The sequence below is a fragment of the Lissotriton vulgaris genome, unplaced genomic scaffold (assembly GCF_964263255.1).
Source record: "Lissotriton vulgaris unplaced genomic scaffold, aLisVul1.2 SCAFFOLD_2420, whole genome shotgun sequence".
Lineage (NCBI taxonomy): Eukaryota > Metazoa > Chordata > Amphibia > Caudata > Salamandridae > Lissotriton > Lissotriton vulgaris.
In genome coordinates, this window is record NW_028245577.1 from 142,501 (window position 1) to 169,256 (window position 26,756).

General features: G+C 48.0%; 1 protein-coding gene across 1 annotated transcript in view; it reads right to left on the minus strand.

Annotated features, from left to right (window-relative positions):
- LOC147666339 (lysine-specific demethylase 6A-like) overlaps positions 1–26,756 on the minus strand; it is a gene marked incomplete at both ends in the record, with an annotated part of 314,997 nt that overhangs the window by 135,068 nt on the left and 153,173 nt on the right. The window contains 2 exons of the mRNA XM_086949119.1: positions 9,325–9,418; positions 10,958–10,992. Of these exons, the coding sequence (XP_086805245.1) occupies positions 9,325–9,418; positions 10,958–10,992 (129 nt within the window). The remainder of the gene's footprint in view (positions 1–9,324; positions 9,419–10,957; positions 10,993–26,756) is intronic.

Consider the following 26,756-nt stretch of genomic DNA (forward strand, 5'->3'; position numbering starts at 1 on the left):
GGAGTCTAGTTTTGGTACTAGGAAATCTGTTGAGCAGATACCACTGCCTGACTCACTCTGTGGGTATTTCTCTGTGCTTTGACCTCTCACAACTGTGTGAATTATTGCTCCCTTAATGTTCTCATCTTTAGGTGGTCTGATGAGTTCTATGCAGTAATCCTGTTTTACGATGTTTAAGAAATGCGTTACTTACCTGTAACAGCAGTTATCCAGTATTGGTGTCTTTCATAGATTCACATGCCTGAATCATTCCCCGTCGTCGAGACGGGAGCCTCCGGTAAATAAAAAAGTAATGTCCATAGACATACATAGAGAAAAAGGGTCTAAGGGCCTCCCCTTAGTAGCCTTTCCTTGTCCTTATGTAAAAAGGAATAAACTCTCACAGTCAGCCAATCAGCTCCGACCTCCCTCTAGAACCTTCCTGGGAGGAGCCTCAGTCCCTCAGATTTTCGTACGCACCCAGCTAGGTTGGCGTAATATAGTCCGAGAGGGAAGTGAGTCCTTCCAGGGGAGGCGGGAGGGTTGCATGTGAATCTATGAAAGACACCAATACTGGATAACTGCTGTTACAGGTAAGTAACGCATTTCTTATCCAGTATTAGGGGTGTCTTTCATAGATTCACATGCCTGAATCAGAATAGCTAGCCATCATAGTAGCACATTTGTAAAGTAGAGTTGCTCTGCCGTCATGTTAGATAATGCATATAATATCATACAACACGGAGACAGCATAGATAAAACATCATCAGAGCAAGAATGTGCATCCCTGGAAGGCGGGATGTAGGAAGGCTCACCTTACTGAAAGAGATGGCGAAGCACCGCCTGGCCCACTGCCGCATCTTTCTGGAGTTCGATATCCAGGCAGTAGTGTCTTGAGAAAGTATGCGGTGACTTCCAGGTCGCCGCTCTGCAGATGTCCAGGATCGGCACTCCAGCAAACAGTGCTGCTGACGTGGACATTGTCCTGGTGGAATGAGCAGTAACATGATCATTCAAAGGCCGGCCGGCCTTGTCGTGGCAGAATGAAATCGCAGAGGAGATCCATCTGGAGATGCTTTGCTTCGTGAGAGGCAGGCCCATTCGTGGTCTGCTGTATGCCACGAACAGTTGTGAAGATTTCCTGAGAGCCTTAGTCTTGTCCAGGTAGAACTTTAGGCATCTCATAAGGTCCAAAGAATGCAGCGACCTTTCCGCTGCTGTTGAAGGGTTGGCAAAGAAGGACTTAAGGACTATTGGTTCATTGAGATGAAAGTCCCAAGGTACTTTTGGAATGAACTTAGGGTTTGGTCGCAGTATCACCCTGTCATGTCTGAATTGCATATATGGTTCCTGAATGGACAAAGCTTGCAGCTCGCTAACCCTTCTGGCAGATGTTAGAGCGAGCAAGAGCGCTGTCTTCCATGAGATGTGTTTAAGAGATGCCCGATGAATGGGCTCAAACGGGTGACGCATGAGTTGGTTGAGTACCAGAATAAGCTGCCATGTAGGAGGTACTTTCCGAGGCCTCGGAAAGGATCTGTATAGCCCCTTGAGGAATTGCTTGACTAGCCGACTTGACCACAGAGAAGGTCCTGTGACAGTTCTGGTGAACCTCGAGATAGCCGCCAGGTGAACCTTGATGGACGCATGCGCCAGTCCCGACTGAGCCAAATGCAGGAGGTATGGTAATATCTGTTCAGGGGTGATGGCGAGGGGCCGTAGGCCCTGGTCGGAACACCAAATGCAGAACCTCTTCCATTTGAGAGTGTAGGTTTTGTTCGTACTGTCTACCCTTGCTTTGGCTAATACATCCCTGCAGTCTTGTGAGATATTCAGGCCACCGAACTCTGTGCTCAGGAGCCAGGCTGATAATTTGAGCGATTGGAGGTTCGGGTGCTGCACTTGCCCGTTGGACATCGTCAGGAGGTTCGGGTGTTGTTTCAGGCGAATCGGTGATCTGATGGAGAGTCGAAGCAGATCCGAGAACCAGTGTTGCCTCGGCCAGAACGGGGCAATTAGGATCAGGGTACAGGGTTCCACCTTCATCTTCCTGAGGAGCCGTGGGATCATCGGGAATGGAGGAAAAGCGTATGCAAAGGCGCTGAACCATCCGATGGAAAATGCATTTCCTAGTGATCCTTGTTGGGGATGCCAACTTGCGTAGCTTGGGCATTTGGCGTTCCTCTTGGTGGCAAAGAGGTCGATGTTCGGGACTCCCCATAGAGAAAAGATGTGAGTGAGGGCGCTGTCTGAAAGTTCCCACTCGTGGGAGAGGGATTTTTGCCTGCTCAGGGCGTCCGCGATGGTATTGTCCTTTCCTGGGACATATTCCGCTTTGAGCGGGATTCCGTGCAGCACTAGCCAGTTCCAGATCTTTTGCGATTCGCGTGAGAGAGAGAGCAAACGCGTTCCCCCCTGTTTGTTGAGATAGTGCATCGTCGTGGTATTGTCTGTCCTGACGAGCACCGGGGAGTTCTGGATGCGTGGCAAGAAGGCCTGGAGAGCCAGATACACGGCTCTTAGCTCCAAAAGGTTTATATGGAGCGATTTTTCCTGAGTGTCCCATTTGCCGCTGATCCGAAGGTCCTGGAGAACAGCGCCCCATCCCTCTAGGGAGGCGTCTGTGGTTATCACTAGAGGTGATGCTGGAAGGAGAAACGGTAACCCTACAGTTAGATTCTGGCGACGTTTCCACCATTGCAGAGCTTTGGACATTTTTGGTGTGATCCGAATAATGTCTTCGAAGGAGCCAGTACTTTGAGTCCATTGGCTCGTGAGTGCTTCCTGCAAGGGCCGCATTCTGAGTCTGCAGTGCGGGATGAGGAGTATGCAGGAAGACATCATCCCCAGGAGGGAGGTGTAAGTCCAAACTTTTAGGTGTGTTTTTGCTGCCACAGCCGTGGCCAGGGATAAGATCTTGTCCGTCCTCTCCTTCGAGGGGAAGGCTCTTGTGCACTCTGTGTCCAATGTGGCCCCTAGGAAGGTAATTTTCGTTGCGGGGACCATGCAGGATTTTTTGAGATTGAGCGTCAATCCCAGTCTCTGAAAGAGATTGGTGCAGGCGTTGGAGGATGTGACTGCGTCTCCAGGTGAGGGTGCTTTCACCAGCCAGTCGTCTAGGTAGGGGACGACTTGGTGGCCCAGTTGACGCAGGAAGGCTGCCACTGGCGCAAGGCACTTCGTGAAAATCCGCGGCGCGGACTTGAGGCCGAATGGCAGGACTTTGAACTGATAGTGACGGCCCACCACCTCGAATCTCAGGAATTTCCGGTGATTTCTGAGGATTGGGATGTGGTAGTAGGCATCCTGGAGATCTAATGAGGTCATGAAATCTCCTTTCTCTAGAATGCCCAGAATTTCTTGAATCGTCACCATCCTGAACGATTGGCTCCGTAGGAAGGTGTTGAGCGCCCGGAGATCCAGGATGGGCCTCCACTTGTTCTGTTTTTGCTGTACAAGAAAGAAGTGAGAGTAAAATCCTTTCCCCTTTGAGGATGCCAGCACCCTTTCGATTGCCCCTTTCTGTAGCATTGTCGAAAGTTCCTTGAGAAGCAGGCGCGGGTGTTTGTGCGTCAGTCTGCGTGGAGGGGTATTGGGAGGGATGGAGGTGAATTCGAGAGAATGGCCGAATCGAATAATTTGAAGAACCCACCGGTCCGTGGTGATGTACTGCCAATTGGTGAGGAAATGGGTCAGTTTTCCTCCAATTTGAAAGGATGGAGAGGGTGCTTGGACTGGCTGGAGTAATCGGTCACTGGCGGCCGCCAGCGCCCCTCTTGGTATTTTTACCTCTGTAGCTAGATCTTCCAAACGAAGACTGGCGGCCTTGTTGCTGTTTGTTTTGGTATTGGCTTTTGTGATTGTATGAAAACGAGGACCTGTTCTGATAGGAGCCTCGATAAGAGGACTGTCCTCTGGATCTGTTGCCCCGAAAGGACTGGTTTCTGGACTGAGTGCCCAGTGCCCTTGCAGTGTCTGTGTCCTTCTTAATGGCCTGCAGTGCCTCGTCGATTTTTTCTCCAAAAAGGTGTTGCCCGTCAAAGGGCATGTCCAGAACCTTCGATTGTACTTCCTGGCGGAATGATGTCGCTCTCCGCCATCCTTGGCGTCGTAGGACTGCAGCCCCCGCAAGTTGACGGAAGCCTGTCATGGCTGCGTCGATAGCACAGTCAATTAGTTCCGCTGCTGAAGATTGACCTTCCACCAGGAGCACCTTCACCTCACCCTGGACTGCGTCAGGTAGTTCCTTCACGTAAGGGGCTATGTCCTCCCAGAGCTGGCGATTGTAACGCCCCAACAAGGCAATGGAGTTGGCCACCTTGATGGTCATGGCCGATGTGGATGTGAAACGTTTTCCAATCGTGTCAAGTTTCCTGCCCTCCTTGTCCGGGGGAGCGGACAGTGGTGAGGAATGGTTGCGGGAGTGTTTCTGGGCCGCCTGCGTCACCACCGAGTCTGGTTTGGGGTGACCATTGAGGCAAGCCGCCGCAATAAGTGGTGCTCTGTATTTCTTGTCTAGGCGTGGAACAACCGCCGGTACAGAAGCAGGTGTCAGCATTAATTTCTTTCCTTGTTCCCACAAAAATTCGATAATTGGAATAGCCTTTGCGGACTTTTGAGTCTGTTCCTTAAAATCGTGTAAGAAACAGTCCGTTTCTGTTGATTCCACAGCCATATGGAATCTCTGCGCTGCTCTCTCCACAAGCTTATGGAAGCCGGCAATGTCCACAGGCGGGGAGTCCGCTTGACGGGGTTGTGGTGAAGCTGGGGATGATGCTACATATTCATCCTCTTCATCCTGGTCTGAGTGGTCCGAGTGTACCTCCTGGACCTCTCCTTTCTCTAGTTCCTCCTCATCATCGTCCGAAGAGACCACCACCTGAGGCTGGACGTCATGGTGGGTTTCAGGGTGATGCTGAGTTTGTTTTGGTGCGGACACTGGTACTTGGACTGTAGGTGTCTGATTCCCCTTGTCCTCAGGCGCATGAATCTTAGGCGCTTGACCGCCTCTGTCCGCCTCTGGAAAGCGTTGCTTGTAATCTTGTACAAGGAATCTTAAGTCATCAACAAGGGTCGCCGGTAAGCATATCATGGGGGTGACTTCCGTGCGGACACTAGTATGGACAGAGTGTTCCTGATAGGTGAAGTCTTCCTGCTCCTCATCAGTGCTTTGGCATTTGATGTTAAGGTCCGAGACCGAAGTAGCGGGATCCAGATGGTCATCCTCTTCGGATTCTTCGCTTTGGAAGATTTCCTGAGGTGGTTGCTTTTCCACTTTGCTCGGAGACGTTGTTTCCGGGGTAATTTGTGGTTTGTTAGGCTTGCCAGACTGCACATCAGAGCCTGTCGTCGTCGAGGGAACCGTCGACGGCGGCAGCATCAGGGTCGATACCTCTACCAGTTTCGATTTTTTCCATGGCTCCGGCAGTGCCCCCTTCGACGACGAGCCCTCCGTCGACGGTGTCATCGTCGAGTCCTTCGTCGACGGAGTCTTTGGTGTCGTCGTCGAGTCCTTCGTCGACGGAGTCTTCGTCGACGGGGTCATCGACGACGGTGGAGTGGGCGATGGGATCTTGGTCGTCGACGACTGCGAAGTCGTCGTCGACGGTGCTTTCTTAGACGACGTCCTCGTCGTCGAGTCTCTCGTCGACACCTTCGTCGTCGACGGTGGGATCCTTTGTAGCGCCTTCGACGACTATGGGCTCGTCGATGACGACGGCGTCGTCGACGGTGTAATCTTCGTTGTCGACATGGTCTTTGTCGTCGACGACAATTTTAGAAGAATAATAGAAGAAACAGGTCTACCTGAAGATGAGGAGGACGTAGTCGTCGTCGTCGACGCTGAAGGCGACGACGCTGATGTGGTAGACACTGTGGTCGTGACTGAGGTAGTCCTCTGGGCTTGTCTAGAGGACGGAGCAGGCTTCTTAAAGGTTTTATATTCCTTAGCAGACACTGAAGATGTCGCAGATCTCGCCTCTGAAGACTTTTTGTGGGTCTTCGTAGGAGGAGTGTCTGAGGGGCCAGGGGAAGACACCCTAGGCCTCTTTTGAGAGACAGCTGAGGTCCTGGAAACACTGCTCACAGAGGAGTCCAGATTGTCTCTGTCCTTAAGCCTGTCCAGCCAAATAAGAAGGCGACCTTCCCTATCTCTCACTGTCTTTTTCTGAAAAGACCTACAAATCTTGCATTTGTCGGAGACATGGTCCGGGTAAAGGCAATACAAGCACAGGTCGTGCTGATCATCCACATGGATTTTTTTCTTGCTACAGGAAGAGCAGGCCCTGAACAGGGCTTTCTTCTTCGAGTCAGACATGGAAGAAGCAGTGGAAAAAACACACTTACTGTCAAGACAGTGTAGTGAAATAGTCCTTGAAGAGTTGAGGGTTCAGAGAACACTTTCCAAGAAAGTTTGATGGATTTTGAGTAATCCTGAGGAGAGCTCAGGCTGGAGACTCCCTAGCACAACGTGCGGTAGAAAATCTGAGGGACTGAGGCTCCTCCCAGGAAGGTTCTAGAAGGAGGTCGGAGCTGATTGGCTGACTGAGAGTTTGGTCCTTTTTACATAAGGACAAGGAAAGGCTACTAAGGGGAGGCCCTTAGACCCTTTTTCTCTATGTATGTCTATGGACATTACTTTTTTATTTACCGGAGGCTCCCGTCTCGACGACGGGGAATGATTCAGGCATGTGAATCTATGAAAGACACCCCTAATACTGGATAAGATCTAATTGTCTGAGGTGTGCCTTCCATTCCTATAAGATTCCTCCTATTCTATCCCCTACTGGCCGTGTTAGTCACTTGGTGGTTCCTTCCCTCGTGGGTAGTCCAATGCCTCTGGGTTTACCGTGGAAGGGATGCCTCGTTGGAAGTTGCCACTGTTGCTGAGAAGGTTGCTGTGCAACCTCTTGATTGAAACCTGGCTGCTGGTGGTGTTGGGTTGTTGAGAAACCCGCTTTGCCTGATGATCTTCTGATGGAGATACCTCCCCTCCTTAAGGACCCGCTGATCTGTAAGGCCCCCATGGCCATAGCAGTTTCATTGTCCTTAATTTGACAGGGTAAAATTGATACTTGTATAGCGCACTACTTACCCGCAAGGGTCTCAAGGCGCTTGTACGAATACCGCTGTGGAACCCATCCTGGCTTTCCCTGTGAGGCGTCCACTCCTGGGCACCCCCAAGGTGGAGGCCAGGCATCCTTAGCGTTGTGGGGGCCGTTGTGGAGATTAAGCAAGCTATTGCCCAGAGTTGCAGAGTGGGACTCCATGATTGGAATAGGCACCGAGGCGAGAATTATCAGGTCCGTGGAATTTTGAGCCCAAGACCCTGCCGAGGCAGGGAATTGAATCCTGGTCCCGGGCTAGATCTCTGCATCAGGGTCTGCCATTCTAATCACTGAGCTACACTTCTCCACAGGAGGGTGCTTCATCCACACCGGAGTAGAAGACAGCCTTCCATGTAAAAGGCATATTTATCATTGAAGATTGTACCTCGGCCTTGAATCCAAAGATACTGAGCCATTAGTACCTTTTCAGCATGGTCCCCATGCACATCTGCTTGCTTGTGGTGTCCGTTGCATCCAGTGTAGACTAGAGGCAGGATTAGGCCTTACTGTATCACTGCCTTTGCTCTTTTTGGAAGTCCCCTGCAAAGTGTTGCATTAAGCCTTCCATTTCTACCCACTGCATGTGGTTGTATCTGATGAGTGCTCTAATTTGCAATTCTCCACTGGGTCACTGCCTCCCTTACAATATTTCTCCCCATCATGTCCATCCTCCTGCTTTCTTTGTCTAGAGGAGGGCCATTCGAAGTGGGGGCGTTATTCCTCTATCTGGGTGTGACCACTAGGACAGATTTCTCAGGTGTGTTCCCATTGATGTACTGTGGGTTCCAAGCCGGATGCTTGTATTTCTTTTCCACTTAAGTGGCAATCGCCCTAGCTGTGGAGGGTTGCCAAAAAGCCTCCTTGCCCTGGTCTATGATGCGGAGGAGCAAGGGCAGGAATAGGTTTGCCGTATAAGATGGCGTCAGATTTCAAGGAGGAAGCATGACTCCTCCCTCTCTTGCAAATTATGACTATTTATTTATGGTTCAACTGAAAAATCGAGTTTTTGACATGTGTATATTGATTTAATGCATATAGAATCTTTTTTATGTTTGACTGTGCATATTAATTTATTTTTAACTAGTTCCACTTTGGGGCTACCTATTTTAACATTTAAACTTTGATTCTGATGTATGAAATATTTCTGAATAAAAATATATATTTTTAAATAACTTGTCGTTAAGTCAGTGCATAGAGGTGTTCATATACATACTATTGAACTGGTTACCTGAGCATGCTCAGGACATTTGTTGCCTAGGAAATTTTTCTTAAAATTGTATTAGCCCGGTCCTAGGAACATTATCCGAATTCAGGGGGTCCTTGTTTTACTATAAATCCTCCCTCTCTTGCTCCAGCTTGCCCCCATATGTGTCTTCCACCATCTTGATAGGTCCATTGTACATGGGCTGGTCGAATCCTTCGGGGATTCAGCTTCTCTGTCCTGCCACTCGTCATTTAACCGGCCTGGTCTCTGTCCTGTGGGAGTAGGGAGTTTTGGAGTCAAGCTCCTTCTGCAGTAGGAGTGCTATTTCAGCTTCAAATCATTCCTTTCCATACTGAGCGATCGTTCGTCATCTGTCATTGAGGATGCTTCCTCTTTGACGTGATCCGCTCTGACTCTTTTGCCTCCAAGATCCTTTCCTTAAGCAATCGGTGTCTAGGCTTGTTTCGAATGCTTGCCCCTTTCGGTGTACTTTGTTCGAGACCGGTATGGCTTTGTGTTTGTGCCTAACTTTGGTCCTTGTTTGTTTTGACGCAGATGTGGCCTTCGACTATTACGTCCCTATTTTTTTAGTCCCTCACCGCTTTCATCGTGGCTTCTGCTCTTTCTACTTCAATGATGCTATCTTCAGCACCCGACTCTTCTCTCTGTGCCGGTTCAGCTTCAACATTTTCTTCATCGTAGCTGGTAAGATCCAGGTCTTTCAGGGATTCTTGTGGTTTCGACGGAAACCACAAGAAAAAAAAGTCTCAATATGGCGGTGATGCACAGGAACATACAGGGTGCCGACTGACATCACACAAGGGATGGGCTTACCACCAAATGGTGGTCAACAACACCCACACAAAAAAAATAGCGAGGCAGGAGGACAAAACACAATTACAGACCCAATCAATAGATGGGGGAATAGATGCAGAGCATGAGAATCCAGTAAATGAGCCATGCTTTTCATGTTCGGTATCATCACTCGCTTACAATGAAACATTTAGAAAAAAAAGTATTAATGGTTGTACATACCTAACTGTTGCAAAACAGTTGCCTTGACCTGAGCAGGAAGGTTTTCCGTCTGCAATAGTTGTTCATAAGCTTCTTTTGCAGAATGATACTTTCTCTGCAAGAGATTAAATGTATAGTTAACAGAAATGACTTGCTCCTCATGTACAGGTTACAAAAAGATAACCGCATGCACTTAGAAATAATCTACTTCGACAAATTCAATACCCACCAGTATGAATAATCATTTAGTTAAATAGTTTTCGGAAGGACCACTACATTTCTGATTGAGCTCCTTTACGTTCCCTGTGCAGTGCTGCATGCATGGTTTCCTAGCAAATGCGCTAGAAGTGCTTAAAGAGAATAAAGACTGTATATCTCCCATGCTTATTTATGCTACATGTGCAAATTAGAGGATTCTTGGCGAAGACCAGAGTCCACTTGGATAAGGTATTTGTGTAAGAAAGGAGATTCCTTCACGTCTGTTTTTTCCCCAGGAAAAGGAAGATTTTTTTTTTAAAGCATGATAAGAGGTGATAATGTGCAAGTCCTACCTTTGTACAGTGAACAAAACAAAATCCTTCTGCATAAAATATTTTGTGGCAAGTATAGAAAATTGTAAATCAATTTTGAATCTCAAGTAAAGAAAAGCTACTTCTTAATGTAGGAATCCATCTATTTGCACACATGGAATATGGCATGCTACACATGACTAAAGACAATCTGACGACTTTCCTTCACCTAAGTGGACCAATGCACAGCCACTGCCCAGCTTATGTCCGTGATGAGACCCTGTGATTCACTTAGCAGTTACTTGCTAAGAAGGATCTCAAATTAATCATTCGCCCCAGAAGGGATAAGATTAACATGAACACATTTCTTCAGAATACTCACATCAGACACTGTAAATACTTGAGATGTAAATATAAGGCAGAAGAGGAGTACATGAAGTTAGAAGTGTAGGCCTCACCTTATGATTATAATGCAGGTGCTTTGAATAAACATGCAGCTGAAATCCAGAATTTCTAGAATACATGTCCATTGTCTGAGAGGGGTCTTATGATAAAGGGAATTCTCAAATTCTTCACGTACTTGATATAATTGCGACAACCTAGGCTGTCCTAAGCTTTTGTCTTTCCAAGACATCAGAAAAAAACAAGTGGTTGCTCAATTGGTTCTTTTGTTACTCAGTTCCAACAAACTCCCTTCATAAAGAAGCTTGTCAAATGTGTCCTTTACATTTAGATGGCTTCTCAAACTGTACTACTTATAATTATACCCTGTCCATCTCATACTATACATTATCAACTGATCTGAATTAATTTGTTCCCATTTTATTAGAAATCCTCCATCAACCACATTCCCTTCCAGTCCCCTAATTGGAGACTGATGCAGCAACCGCTAAACATACATGACTACCTTGAACCAACTGTAATAGCAACCTTGTGTCAGGTGATACAATCAAAGACTGAGCGAGTAAATATTGATCTCTGAACAGACTAATCTTCACACGCATTCAATTGCGAACATTATGTCACTACTATAAAAACAATGTACATGTGGACATAAACAGTTAATCTAAACTTACAATTCATTAACAATTTAATCATTTTGGGTAATGGTAGTTTACACAACGTTAAACAACCTAAACACTCACCTGAGTTTCATACAAGTGAGCAATGTGAAACTGAACTGCAAGACAAAAACTAGAATTAGTCATCAAAGCTTCAAACACTTAAAAATAAAGGCTTATATGAAAGTAGGCAGCATCTAAAAATCACTGAGAAAGAGCAAACTTTTACTATACAGATTGACTGTGCACAAGTCTTCACTTTCTAGAAAAATCCTACAATGTCGGCAGGGTTTTTCCAAAAACTGTTAATTGGAATCTCTAACTGTTCACCTTTTCGCACACTCTCAATACCTGGGAATAACTACGAAATAAAAATAGATATTAGACAGGACTCAAAGTAAAATGGTCTGGCCACACGATCTTTAAAACACTTTATTGCAGTAATATATATTCATCTCATCACATAATGAGGTTATGGTTGGCGGTTGATTGACATGCACAGCATATCTACAGTAATGTAGACTGGGTGTACTAATCGCCCTGATTTATATGCCCCCTCCCCCATCGGTTAAAGGTACACTTAATTGAGGCTCCTTGTTTCATCCTCGAAATGGAAAGATAGGTGTGTGTTCAAGTGTGTGCATTTTCCACTTTGACCTTTAGGGAGTCCCAACTACAACGACAGCTCATCCAGATAGGACATCACCTTCAGCCACGCCATCGGACTCCACTGGACGGACCACAGCTGCGTCCACTTCAGCTTCAGAAGGACCACGATCCACCACCACCAGCAACAGGTTGCACGCAGAAGCTGGAACAAGATCACAGCCGACCAGCTCACGACTTCCCTGAGCATGAACCCTCCCACCAGCACAACAAACCCAAGCCAGGCGGCCACCAACCTCGCAAAGTGGATCAGCGACTGCGCAGACGACCTCGCCCCTCTGAAGACCCCGCCTAGCAGACCCTGCAGCAAGAAAGCCCCATGGTTCACCGACGAACTCAAGAGCTCCAAGAAAAACTGCAGAGACCTCGAGAAAGCCTGGCCCAGAGACCCAACACCGAACAACATGGCTGCCCTCAAGCTTGCCACCCGAAAACACCACCAACTGATCCACGCCACCAAGAAGTCTGCATTCAAGGAACGACTGGACAACAACGCACACAAAAGCAAGGAACTCTTCAACATCGTCAAAGAGCTCTCCAACCCCAACGCCGGAAACAACGACATCACCCCTTCACAAGACCTCTGAAACTCCCTGGCCTCCTACTTCCACAACAAGATCGCGGACATACACAACAGCAACTGACGCACGCCACGACAACCAGCGCCCCCCACCACCACCCTCCGCGCCTGGACCCCGATCAGCACCGAAGACACCATCCGCACGATGAACTCCATCCACTCTGGATCTCCGACCGACCCCTGCCCTCACCACGTCTTCAACAAGGCCGACGGGGTCATCGCACCCCACCTGCGGGACATCATCAACACCTCCTTCGACACCGCCACCTTCCCGGAGAGCTGGAAGCACGCCGAACTCAGCGCTCTACTAAAGAAGCCATCAGCCGACCCCACCGACCTCAAGAACTACCGCCCCATCTCGCTGCTCCAGTTTCCTGCAAAAGTCATCGAGAAGACCGTCAACAAGCAGCTGGCCGCCTTCCTCGAGACGAACGGATCCCTCGACCTCTTCCGGGCCAACCACAGCACCGAGACCGCCCTGATCGCAGCCACCGATGACATCCAAGCCCTGCTCGACAACGGAGAAACAGCGGCCCTCATCCTCCTGGACCTCTCCGCGGCCTTCGACACTGTCTGCTACCGCACCCTAGTGCAGCGCCTCAGCAACGTCGGAATCCAGGAGAAGGCACTGGAATGGATCATCTCGTTCCTCGCCGGAAGGACATAGAGAGTCCGCCTCCCCCCGTTCAGATCAGAAGCCACCGAAGTAATCTGCGGCGTTCCTCAAGGCTCCTCGCTCAGCCCAACCCTCTTCAACGTCTACATGAGCCCCCTTGCTGCCATCGCACGCCAACACAACCTCAACATCATCTCCTACGCCGACGACACCCAGCTGATCCTCTCCCTCACCAACGACCCCGCAACCACCAGAGCCAACCTGCACGAAGGGATGACAGAAGTAGCCAAGTGGATGATGAACAACCGCCTGAAACTGAACTCGGACAAGACGGAAGTCCTCATCCTGGGGTCCTCACCCTCCACCTGGGACGACTCCTGGTGGCCCCCCGCCCTGGGCAGCGCACCCAAACCAACAGACCACGCACGCAACCTGGGGTTCATCCTGGACTCCTCCCTCTCCATTTCCAGACAAGTCAACGCTGTCTCCTCATCGTGTTTCAGCATCCTGCGCATGCTACGTAAGATCTTCCGGTGGATCCCCACCGAGACCCGGAAGACGGTCACCCAGGCCCTCGTCACCAGCCGTCTAGACTACGGCAACTCCCTCTACGCCGGAACCACCGCCAAACTCCAGAAGAGACTCCAGCGGATCCAGAACGCCTCAGCACGACTCATCCTGGAAATCCCCCGTCACAGCCACATCTCCGGACACCTGAGAGATCTGCACTGGCTCCCGGTCAACAAGAGAATCACCTTCCGTCTCCTCACCCACGCACACAAAGCCCTGCACAACCAAGGACCAGCATACCTCAACAGCCGCCTCAACTTCTACGCTCCCACACGCCAGCTTCAATCGACCAGCCACGCCCTCGCCGCCGTCCCCCGGATCCGAAAAGCCACCACAGGAGGAAGTTCCTTCTCCTACCTGGCCGCCAAGACTTGGAACTCCCTCGCAACCCACCTCCGCCTGACCCAGGACCACCTTGCCTTCAGGAAACATCTCAAGACCTGGCAGTAGCGGACCCCCCCCCCCTCCCCCAGCGCCTTGAGACCCTCCGGGTGAGTAGTGCGCTATATAAATGCATTGATTGATTGATTTATGAAGGGATGGCTGCCTTTGTTCAAGTTGCACATTTCAGCCTGCACAAACACTTCCCTTCCAGGTCCACACACCTTAAAGCCTTCAGAGACTGGTAGTTGAGAGGGATACTAGACCATCCCTCTGTTTAGAGAAGGGTTACATCCTGAAACTCACTCACTTCCACCTAATTGGGTTGTTGATTGACTCCCAGGCAACAGGGCAGATGCAAAGTTCTGCCTGACCTGCAATCCCTAAAAATTGAGTTTGACTATTCCAAACTCGTCATGATCCAGGACACGTTGCTACAGAACCCTGGAAACTGCAGAGCGAAAGGAAGATTCATTTTCCTAGAATTGGAGGAGTACTTAAAAGAATAGGACCTCTTGGTGGCTTTCACATCAGTTTCCAGCAGAGTAGGCTCATGGCTCAAGATCTTGCGCTTTACCTTTTGTTGAGTGGGGTTTAGGTCTATCATCCAATGATTGATTTGGTTTTTAGTAGTACAATAAGATACATTAAACCACTCATTTCAAGATAGATTGCTTGGGTAACAGGTCAAGTATTAATAGGACCATAGTTTACAAATAATTTATTAGGTGTCATTAACTCCTCAGTTCAGTCAACATTGTATTTAAACATTTAGTGTGTGCAGAGATGGTTCTACAGTTGACTTTGATTATAAAAGACAGTGGTAATGATTTAAAAGTGGAAACATGAAATCACTTTGGTAAGGACGGAAGAGTTTTAAACTCCACTATTATGAATGACCATAAAAGGCTAAACGTATAACACATTAATTTCACATACTTTTTATGCATAAATAACAGCTACCAAAAAGGAAAAAAGTTACTTAACCTCTAAGCATCTGTTCCTTGCGTGCAGTGCTTTCTAAGTCTACTCCTGCCAACTAGTGTTGGGTTCTGACATTTACAATTTGTTTTTCTTCTAAGAAGTCTCTCTAGTCTCAAAATACATGGTGTCTCCGTATGCGAACATAGCGAGTAGTCACCGACTCCTTTTTAGACTGTTTCACCCAGAGTGTGAGTGGCATGGAGTGGTACAACATAGAGGTGTACATGCGCACTGATAAAAGCATTGTGTGAAAGAGAAAGAAAGCTCTGCAGCCAGAGCCACTCGTGTCCAGGGAGGCGGGTGGGCACATGTAAATCTGCAACACTACCTACGACAAACAGATGCTTAAAGAATAGGCAACATTTTCAGTTCATAGCATGCGTTTCTGTAGATACACATTGTATGCATAGACTGAAAGCAGTCCCTCTATTTATGCTGTGGCTACCGTATGGATGAAAAAGATGTCTGACAAAGGGTCATTGTGACCATCTGGCCACATAAAGCTTGCTGCCTAGCATAGCATGAACATCTGCAATGTAGTGTTTGGTAAACGTACGTGGGGTTTGTGAGAAGTTGGCCTGATATTCAGTGTTCACTATTCTAGTGATCACTATGTATCAGTCCAAACAACCCTTATGGTGATTGGTTGTAAGTCAACCGATAGACCAGCTATCCTAGTAGCATGGACAAGAGCAGTCTTCGGGCTAAACTCTAGAGGGCGTGTTAAGCCAGCTGTTATACCATCACATATACCCCTTGAACACCAAGTGAAAGGACACCACACAAGTGTTATGAAAATAAACAGTGTATTTATTTAGATCACAACAGCCCTGTACTCTTTATGAGGACAGGGTACTAAGCACACAACAAAACTCTTACGAAAATACTTTAAGTTGCACAATTTACACAAATGCCCGAGGGGCACGAAAAACCATATACTATGACAGTGGAATGCGAAATTACTAGCAGGTAAGTACTGGACTAATAGGCTTTGGAATCGCTAGGACTACGTTACTGAACTTTCAGATTACTAGTAGGAGGCCTAGGGGACTCGGGTGCAGAGTGTGCACTCTCACGCGGGATGCGGGACAAAGTCTATGGAGGCTAGTAAAAGCAAAGTTAGTGTTCTCGGGCGAACCCGACTAGGTAGGTCAAAAACGAAAGTGGATCTGGACCCTTGGATAGTGAGGCTATGCTGGGGCACCAAAATGCCGAAGTTACCTAGCCCAGGGGCTGCGGCTGCATAGGTCTGAAAAGACGTCGGGAATCCTCGTTGACGAACCAGGAGCCTGAAGAAAGAGTTGCTGGCAGGCGACCAGTGAAGATTGTTCGATGGATCCAAGCCTGGATCGAAGATGGAAGACACCTGAAAGCAGAGGGGACCAAGTTCTTAATCACTAGCCAGTGATTGTGTGGGCACCAGGTTGGCACCGGGCGAAGTCACCTCGACCAGGTGAGTGGGCAATGCTGGGCTCTGCAGTCTCACGGACCAGGAGGCGTTGTCGGCGACTAGGATTGAGGTGCGAGCTGTCCCACGATGGTTGATGCTGTCGACGTCGCTGGACCCAGGATTGGGGCAACAAGTCTTGGCAAATTCAAGCCCACGCGGTGGACCTAAAATGGCGTCTGGAGTGGACCAGGAGGGTCCGGGGTGCTCCTCTTTTGGAAGGGAGCAAGGACCAGTCTGGAGCAACCAGACCAGCAGTGTTGTCGTCGTTGATAGTCGTCGGGAAGGCCACAAGCCAGCGGGCTAGTAGCCAGACAACGCGGTGAGCAGCCATGAAGCAGAAGGGCCCCACGCAGATCTCGTGGATGCTGGGGGGCTGGTCTTCGGTGCTGGAGCTGCTCAGGGTCGGGGCTTCTCGGACCCCAAAGCACTCACCAGAGGATCCCTCGGCGGTCGTGCTGGAAAGAAGTCGTGCAGTTCTGATGATGGCCGGTCCCTCGAGGTCTCGTCGCACCTACGGTTCTCAGCTTAGCTGTAGAGGTAGGTAGAGGTCAGAGGTGCCAGGGAAGCCGGGTCTCGTCGAGCTGGTCAGTCGGATTCCGGAGGAAGGACGTGCAGCAAACCGCAGAGTTCTTGATGGTGCCTGCGGGTGCAGGGTGACTACTCCTTAGCCACAAGGGAGAAATCTTGAGAAGAAGTCGAGAGTTCCTTTCGTAGAAAGTAGTTTCTTGATTCAAAGATCATCTAATTTGGAAGGGTCCCCGCTCCTGCCTTTATCCTAAAGAAAGAGGTGGGTACGCGACTAGGTCCTGCCCTGGGGGTGGGACCAGGAAGGGGGGTGGTTACACCCCTCTCCCATGCCCGACTTTCCCCAGGCCAGGGGCTGGTGTGCCCCTGGAACTGGTTCTAGCCAGCAGATGCGTAGTGAGCACCGGGGTGCCACTTGCAGTCACCTTCCTGTAAAGCCCTGCCTACCCAGGATACACAAAACCCTGTCTGGGATGGTGCTAGCACCGCCCCTGACAGGAAACCCTTTGTCCAAGCTCCCCTCGCTGGAAGGACTCCCAGCTGCAGGGGGTCAGACTCGTGTCTGTGGTGGCAGCATCCATTTTGTGATGCTGAGGCTTGAGTTAACTTTAACCGGGGTTCACAGTTACATACATGTCGTGTCCCTCTAGAAGGGTGGAATGCTAACCGCGTCGCCAGAATTGGCGAGGGGTTAGTATTCCAATTCGTATGACACCTTACTCGACATGTTTTGATAAAGCGATACCAAAGATAGCATTTAACCGCGAGGATTATAATGCACTTAAGAGTATATGGTATGCGTTATCATGGAACAGCTATTAGGACTTGGTTCCGCAAGCTGCAAACGGGCTCAGCTCATGCCAGAGCACCATCTCACACGATTCCAAGCACTCTGCCTTCAGGATTGTCAAGGCCTGCCATAGGAGTGACTGATAGGAATCTGTGTGTCCATTTTTAGGGTTAGATATAGGTATACTATATCTAAAGCAAAGGGTGATTACACCACCTTGCCCCAGCTGTCGTGCAGCCAGTTGTGTCAGATTTAGATGGCCAGCCAGGGGTGGCATAATACATGCTTCAGCCCCTGGTAGGCCCTGGGTACACCTATGCCCTGAGTTACAGGGTCTGATAAGGGGGCCCAGTACCAATTGGAAATGTACCTAAGGTACATGGAATTCATTTTAGAGAGAGAGCAGTAGGCCTGAGGCCCTGATTGGCAGGGCCCCAGGTCAACTAAGTCGGAAAACCAGCAAAACACCAGGCAAAAAGTTGGGGGCAACCATAGTCAGGTATCCACCTTCCTACAGGGTTGTTCAAGTAGCTGCATTACAAATATAATATAGTGGGATGTTTCCAAAAAAGGCCTTTTTTATGTGCATTGTACCCCGGTAGGTGCAGGGAGAACTTGCTTGACTTAAATGTAGGAGTTTTGGATACACTTGACTACCCTTGCAATTTCTGCTTTTGAAATAGGTTGACCTTTTAGAGGTTTGCTAAAATCTACAAACAGCTGGTCTGCCTTATGACAGGACTTGGTCCTATCAATGTAGTACACAAAAGCTCTCTAAGTCTGAGGTGTGCAGGGCTCACTGACTGTGGTTGAAGAAAGAAACAACTATTTCTATGGTCTGGTTAAGATGAAAGGGGGAAATAACGTTTGACAGAAACTTGGCTTGGTCGATAATACTCTATTGGTATCCAGATATAAGGTTCTTGTAATTTGAGTGCTTACAGTTCACCAATGTGTCTGAGTGAGGATATAGCCACTAAGAATGCAATCTTCCATGAAAGTAACTGAAGAGGGCAGGAATGCATATGCCCAAAAGGGGACCCATAACTCGGTGAGGACAACGCTGAGATTCCATTGAGGAGCTGGTGGCACCCTTGGGGGAAGAGGCATCAGGCCCTCCATAAAACCCTTGACTGGTATATGGATCGGATAGGGCTACTAAATGGAGTCTAACCGAAGTGTATGCTAACCCAAAGTACTGTATATGAAGAAAGTAGCAGATACTGTCCTGAACCGTAGAGTTTAATGGATCTATGTGCTTTGGGATACAGTAGAGTGCTGCATAACTCAAATTGCAGGTGCCAGATCGCTAGGTTGAGCTGTTTGGGATCTATACCTCATCAGTCCTGGATTTTTGTTGAGAAGTTCCAGCCTCTTGGTTATGAATGACACTTTAAGCAGTAGCCATGTTGAACTATGGTTAGAATGAATTTGTCTGTAAGTGATTTCTCACCATTTTGGCAGGAAATCTTTGATGATTATCCCCAACAGGTGGTGTGTGGTTGTAGGGAGTCAGTGTTTTGGGATGGGAGCCTACCTTGCCGGAACTTCCTTCTGCTCTTCCTTAATTGTTACCACTATAACGCCCCACTTGTGTAACCTCTAGGAGTGTTAAGGCTGGTAGGATTGCTGTAGCCTTTGGTAAGAGCTTTCATCTGGGAGGTGGTTGTAATACCTCTGTTGTACTGCTGCCTTCGCAAGGACCCCCTGACTAGCGGTCTGGAGAGCTCCCATTGTTCTAGCCATATCAGTATTCCTGCCTGGATTTTTTTAATATTTAATCGACCTGTGGCTCAAACACATGCTCCCCATTGAAGGGGAGATTAAGTAGGTGGTGTTGCACCTTAGGTTTAAACCCAGGGATACTGAGACATGCATGCTGGCTAGCTTCGTCTGCACAGTGGGTGTAAGGTAAGGGCCGTGTGTACCGCTGGCGGTGTGCAATACGGCAGGTCTTAGGCATGATAAAATGGCTGCTGGGAGTGCTGTGGTTGTTAATTGTGGTTTCAGCCTCGATAGTATAGGACTATGCTCCTCACCCACGAACTCCACTAAAGGGTGTTTCTCAGAACTGGAGGTTTCCTAGGGACCTAGCTGTATCAGTATCCAATTTTATTGCATACAAGACGTCAGACTTGCTTCCTAAATAGTGTGTCACCATCATAGGACATGTACAAAATCTTACTGTACTTCAGGCCGGAATGATGTTGCCTTGAGCCAGCCCTGACTGAGTACCACTGATCCTGCTAGTTGCTGCATCCAATAGACACAATGTCCATAGTGCGATCTATTATTTTTTAGACCAATCTTTCCCCTTCTTGTAAAATCTTTGTGGCTTCTGCTTTCTTGTCTTATGGCAAGAAATCAAGAAATAGAACAATATCTGACCACATCTAGTGATCGTATCTGCCCAGAATAACTGGAGAATTGGCCGTAAGAACAGTTGTAGCAAACCTTACCGAAAATCTCTTTTCAATATTATCAAGTTGCCTGCCCTGTCTGTCAAACAGAGTAGAGGCTGGACTGGAGGGGTTTTTTGATCAGCATTGCTCAGCCTGGGTAATTACAGAGTCTGGTTTCGGATGTCTTGAGACAAGCAGGCGAGTCTTTGTACGCTTTATATTTTTTGTCAATTCTAGGAAGAACTGCTGTGACAGTTGGTGGCATCTTCATTATTTTTGCCCCCTTGTAACAAAATATAAAATCGACAATAGGGATTGCCCTTACCATCTATCTGGACTGTTCCTTAAAGTTGTACAGAATCGGGAGATGAAAACGGTTACCCTCCCTTTTCATGAGTGTGTGGAGTCCACCAATGGTCTCTGGTGAAGTATCCACTGGTTGTGCTGCTGGTGGTGAATTAAGATGATCACCACATGTGGTAGTCATAGTTTTGTTGATTGGAATCTCACCTTCCTCCCTATCTCCATCATCAGTCTGTAGATGATGGGTCATCTCAAGGAAGCAAGACAATATGGCCTTTTCCGTGGAGTAGGTGGAGGAGACATGTAGGTGACTGTTGCACTCCAGCTGGTGTTGGGTAGCGCTTGTAGTAGTCCTGGAGCATGCTTTGTAAATCCTGAACTAAAGCAGCCTGAACTTGAACCATACCCTGTGGTTTGGAAGTAGAAGCGAAGTGGCAGTACTGCTCTACATATTGTTGCCCTTAATAAATGGGCTCGTAATAATCCCTTTTATCTTCGTCCTTTTGATATTTAGCATGCGAATCAGAACGACTGTGAGCTGCACCAAAAGGTCCCTGATCATCTGCATCTGATACTTCTATAACTAGCATGTGGCTGGGAGGTAATGGCGACACCTTGTTAGGTGATGTAAACTCTGGGCAAACTCTCTGGTGTCGATAATCTCGTCGATGGAATTGCCGTAGTTAGTGGCGGTGTGGTCAAGATCAGCATATATTGTTTCTTAGGCTTTGCTTTTGACAACAGATTTTTACAGAGTTGCATCGGAAGTCTTGTCAAAGAGATATTAGTCAACAGTGTCGCCAAAGTCTACGTGTTTGTCAATGGTGTCAGTAGAGTTCCCAAAGTAACTGTTGCTGTCAACTAGGTGGTGGTCTTAGCCAACGAGGTGGTCTTCGTCGGCACGGTGGCAGTTGACGGGACAAAGCTAGACATTGAGGCAGCTGTTGTTGATACCTTAGTTTTTACTGAGTCAACGATTTCAGCAGCATTGACATCGTTGACAATGTCTTTGGAGTAGTTATGCTTTCCAATGACTGATTCAGAAGAGCATCTGTCAGGCTTTAATGGGAGGGTTACATATGTAGTAGGTTCAGATTTAGAATCTAAAGAAGCCCTCTCTCTCTCTTTCCCTCACAAGAGGAGCCTGTTCAAGACCCATGATGAGGCTTTAAGGCTTTTTTGTGCCCCTGAGGCAACTCTTGGTGTGACCGCGCTCTCTTTTTGGTTTTCTGGCGGTACAGAACTCACAATCTTCCTCCTCAGAAACAAAAGCATTTTTTTCTTTACATTTCTGAAGACCAAATCAAAAGTCTCCCTCATGCTCTATGAGAGTATTAGTGTAAAACATCCTTCAGATTTTACAGTCTTTCCTCTTGTGGGTGGGATGAAGGAAGTAGATACACTCTCTATTAGGATCTTCAGAGTGTAGTCTCTTCTTTCTGCAAGACCCTTAAGCTCTAAAGAGACCTTTCTTCACTAATTCGGACATACTGGAACACAGCTGAAATAATCTGGAATAACCTAATTAGAAAGACTGAGCAGGCATGCAATGCAATGAAAATCCGAAGGAAGATACCTCAACTGGGAGTGTTTTATCTGGCTGGAGTTTTTTTTATTTTTTATGAAGTGGATAAGATTAAATTCAATGTATTTTCCCACTGCAAGCTATGTTAATTACTACTACTGCTTTCGAATATACTGTGGGACTCCCACCTCGACAACTGGGATGATTCAAGATTGCAAATCTATGAAAGCTGCGCCAATACTGCAGAACGGAGGGAACTAGCCTGAAGAGTCTTGAATAGTATAAGTGAAGATAAACCTCTAGCCATAAATTCATGGAATATAAATATGTAATTAACAGTAAAATCCCTTATTTTAGGCAATCCAGGGGACCAGGATGAGCTATTATCCTGTTCAGACTCTGAAGTACTAGAATCTGTGCCAGTCAAAATAAAAGTGATCCTGCGTTGAAAGTCCTGAGTCGGCAGCGAATGTAGGTCTACCAGGTGCTTCTCGAGAAGGCTCCTCATGTTGACGTTCAGTGTAAGTAGTTGATATAGAACATTTCCTGTAAGAGATGCTGTAGTGCTTCTTGGTGCTTTTGAGGTATATGTTCAGGCAGAACAACTGCAGTAAGCTAATGAACTGGAGAAGATTGAGAACAAACATAGAAACCTCAGTTCAACTTCCTGTAGAAGAAGCATCAGCCAACTGGGAGAGTGCAGAGACCTGGGAACACTCTACTGCTATCAGGAGGAGGTAAGGAATGCTCTCTGTACTTAAGTTACTTCCCCATGGTCACTGAAGTGTCTTAACATCTTCAGGTAGTGGGAAAACAAATAGTTTCTTACCTGTCGGTGTCGTTTTTCAGCTTGAAGATCTTTCTTGATTCCCTATGCTGTGCATTATTCCGCAGTCTAGTGGTTGGGTCCGGAATCGTAGTCTTTTTTTTCTTTCTTTTTTTTGAAGCCCAGGTGGGCGTCGACGTCCCACCTTTTGGTGTCCTTCCTGGGACGTCGACATGCTTCCTGCTGAAGCTCCCACCCTTGGGTGCCATCTTCGGATTCTTTTTTTTTGTTTCGTGTTCTGTTTGCGAATCCTTGGCAATGTTCAAGTGATTGATTTACCCGCTTTGTCCTTTAAGGTGTTTGTTTCAGTATTGTCCTTGTTTTACCACCGTCTTCTCCAGCCTCATCTTTCTGGCGGAGGTGGGTGGGTTCGCTAGTGAATCCAGAAAGATCTTCAAGCTGCAAAACTACACCGACAGGCATGAAACTATTCGTTTTGTACCGTGAATCTTTCTGGATTCACTATGCTGTGCATAGACTTAGTAGCGGTTTGTTATGTTTTTGGCGGCTGGGTGGAAGATGAGCATTGGTTGTTGAATATATGTTGAAGCACCTTCTGTCCTACTTGTGCTTCCTTGTTCATTTGTATATCCATACAGTAGTGCTTAGTGAACGTGTGCACTGAAGCCCATGTTGCCGCCAGGCAAATGTCTTGAATGGGTGTGTTAGCCAGGAAGGCTATTGTTGCTCCATTTTTCCTAGTAGAGTGGGCCTGTGCCCCCTCTGATAGTTCTTGATCTGCTTGTTGTGGCAGAATTGTATAATTTGTACGATCCATCGTGCAAAGGTTCCCTTGGTTACTGGTCTACCCAGGAAACTGCTTGCGAAGGACACAAAGAACTGCTTTGTCTTCCTGTGTTCCTTGGTTCTTTCTATGTAGTGCATTACTGCCCTCCTGGCGTCCAGAGTGTGCAGTGCCCTCTCTGCGCTTGTGGCCGGTTTCTGAAAGAAGCTTGGTATTTGCACTGTCCGGTTGATGTGGAACCTCAACACCACCTTTGGTATAAAGTGTGGGTCGGTTCTCATCACCACCCTATCATTGTGTATCTGGATGTAGGGTTCTTGTAGCGTTAGCGCCTGTAGTTTGCTCACCCTGCGCAGCGCAGTGATTCCCTCCAAGAAGGCTGTTTTCATTGTTAGCATTTGTAGGGAGGCCTTATGAATGGGTTCAAAAGGCGCTTTCATGAGCTCTGTTAGGACTAAATTAAGGTTCTATGGTGCGATCTGTTAGGACTAAATTAAGGTTCTATGGTGCGATCCTTTTTGCCCCTTCCAGGAATCTCTTACTATCTGTGATGTAAAGAAACTCTTCCCTGTTTCTCCTCTTGTGTAGGCTACTATTGCTGCCAGGTGTACTCTCAGCGAGGATGAGCTCAGCTTTACCTTCAGCAGGTGCGTGAGATACCTTAGCACCGTTGATTCTCTTGTCATCTTGTGTAGCTTCTTGCTGCACCATTGTGTGAACCTCTTCCATTTTGCCACATAGCACCTTCGTGTGCTAGGTCTCCTAGCCTCTCATAGTACCCGCAGGATACTCTCAGTTAACCACAGGTGCGCAAACTCTATGTCTTCAGGAGCCATGCTGCTAGGCTGAAGCTCTCTGGCTCTGGGTGTAGCACCTCTCCGTCTTGCACGGAGAGCAGGTCTTTTCTTTTCCCGATCTTGTGGGGAGCACCTTGTGCCATTTCCATTATCTGTGAGTACCAGGTCTGCCTGGCCCACTGTGGTGCCACCAGGATCAGAGACATGTTGCTGGTTCAGCACTTGTTGAGTACTCTGTGTATCAGTGGTATGGGGGGGGGGGGAGCGCAAGCCAATGATTTCGACGAGCTTATCCATAGGGCATTCCACAGGGATCCGTTGCCTGGATGCGAAGCTTTGGCATTTTGCATTCAGGTGTGTTGCAAATAGGTCTATTGTCGGTGTTACCCACCTTCTGAATAGCCTTAGCGTTTCCTGCGTATTGAGCTCCCACTCGTGGGATGCCGATGTCTGTCTTCTGAGCCAGTCTGCTTCTACATTGTCTTTCCCTGGTAAGTGTATGGCTAGCAGGTATATTTTTAGTGGGATGGCCCATCTCCATATCTCCTGTGCTAGGTTCGATAGCGGAGCTGATTGTGTTCCTCCCTGTTTGTTGATGTAGAACATCATTGTTGTGTTGTCTTTTTGGATCAACACTCTGTTGTACAGTTTTGTCTGGAAGGCTTTCAGGGCGAGGAACACGGTCTTTAGTTCCAGGTAGTTGATGTGTTTGACCGCATCCACTGGAGTCCACAGACCCCTCACCCTGAGTTTGCTCATGTGTGCTCCCCATCCCTTCTGGGATGCGTCTGTGGTGATGGTCACCGTTGGGGTCGGTGGTGTTAGAGGCTTTCCTTCTGTTATGTTCTCCTTGTTCCACCACAACATCTCCTCCTGCACTACGTGCGTTGCAACCACTAGATCTTCACAACTTCCTGTAGCTTGTGACCATTGTTCTTGCAGCCATTCTTGGAATGATTTCATGTGGAGGCGTACATTTGGTACCAAATGTATGCAGGAGGCAATCATGCCCATGACCTTGCTCGCTGTCCTAACTGTCAGAGCTCGCCCCTTCTGGTAGAGGCGCGTCTCCTTCAGCAGTGCCAGTGTCCTCTTGTCGCTAGGGAACAACTTGCTATGTATGGTATTGATCGGTACTCCGAGGAAGATTTTTACTTGCTCTGGTTCGATAGAGGATTTCCCCCAGTGAATGGAGAATCCCCGGTCCATCAGTGTATTTGTCACGCCTGTGCGTGCCCCTTGCATGTCCTGTGTGAACTTTCCTTTATAAGCCAGTCATCCAGGTAAGGGTATACATGGATCCCTTCCCTTCTTAGGAGCGCTGCCAGTGTTGCGAGGCACTTGGTGAAGACCCATGGTGCGGATTTTAGTCCGAACGCTAGGGCTGTGAACTGGTAGTCATCTTTGTTGATGGTAAATCTCAGTAGATGTTTGTGCTGTCTGTTCATTGGGATGTGCAGATAGGCATCTTTGAGGTCTATGGTGGCCATGAAATCTCCGTCCCTTATCTGGGGAATGACCTCCTGCAGGGACGTCATCTTGAACTTTTGTGTTTTTATGTACTTGTTCAGGAACCTTAGGTCCAGGATGGGTATTAGTGTTTCGTCCACCTTCGGTACCAGGAAGTAGGTGGAGTACACTCCCTTGTTCCTTTCTCGGTATGGTACCGGTTCGATAGCCTTCTTTTGGAGCAGTTCCTATGCTTCTTTTTGAAGTAGCTCTTGCTCTTTTCCTGATTGCGCCTTTTTTTTTGGTTTCCTGTTTGGCGGTGTCCTTTCCAGTTCTATGCAGTTTCCGAACTGTATGATGTATTGTAATGTAATATAAGGCGTTTTTTTGAAGCGCATGGTTACCTGAAGGCATCCCAGCGCTGCGATAGAGTCAGACTCGAGAGGGGAGAGGAGACATGGGATCATTTAGGGAAGAGGAAGGTTTTCAGTGTCTTCCGGAAGCACATATGTCCAGGTTCCGCACGTAGTTTCAGTGGGAGGGAGTTCCATAGTGAGGCCGCGTTCACAGAGAAGCGGCAGCCTCCTGTGCGTGCTCTCTGGACTCTCGGCACTGTCGCCAGGAACCCCTTGTCGGAACTCAGTGGTCTGTTAGGTTTGTAGGGCGTGACTAGGCTTCTCATAATCGGGGGAACTTTGCCTTGCAGGAGTTGGTGGGTAATGCATAGGGATATGAACATAATCCTTTCCCTTACGGGGAGCCAATGGAGCGATTTAAGGGCAGGTTTAGCTGAGGTCCTAAGGGAGACGCCCATTAAGAGTCTAGCTGCGGCATTTTGGATTTGTTGAAGCTTATTGATAGTAGCTTCCGGGGCTCCTAAGAAAATCGCGTTGCTGAAATCTAGTCTGGAGAGAACTAGACCATGTATCAATAGCTTCCTAGAATGATGAGGGAGGAGAGGAAGGATTTACCGGGCAGACCGAGGTAGCCCAAAGCAGGTGCCTGCTGTCTTTTCCGCTTGTGTTTTGAGCTAAAGGTCCTGCTCCAGCCAGACCCCTAAGCTTTTGATTTATTTTTTTGGGGTGGGTGGGTACCCTAAACAGGCAGGCCAGATGGAGGAGGGCATTTAGGCAGATTTGTGGCCTAGAAACATGATTTCCGTTTTAGACCCATTTAACTTAAGTGAGGAGTCACACATCCAGGCATATATCTTCGTCAGGCATAGATGGAAACTGTCAGAGCATTGATCGAGCTGGGAGGGAGAAACAACCAAT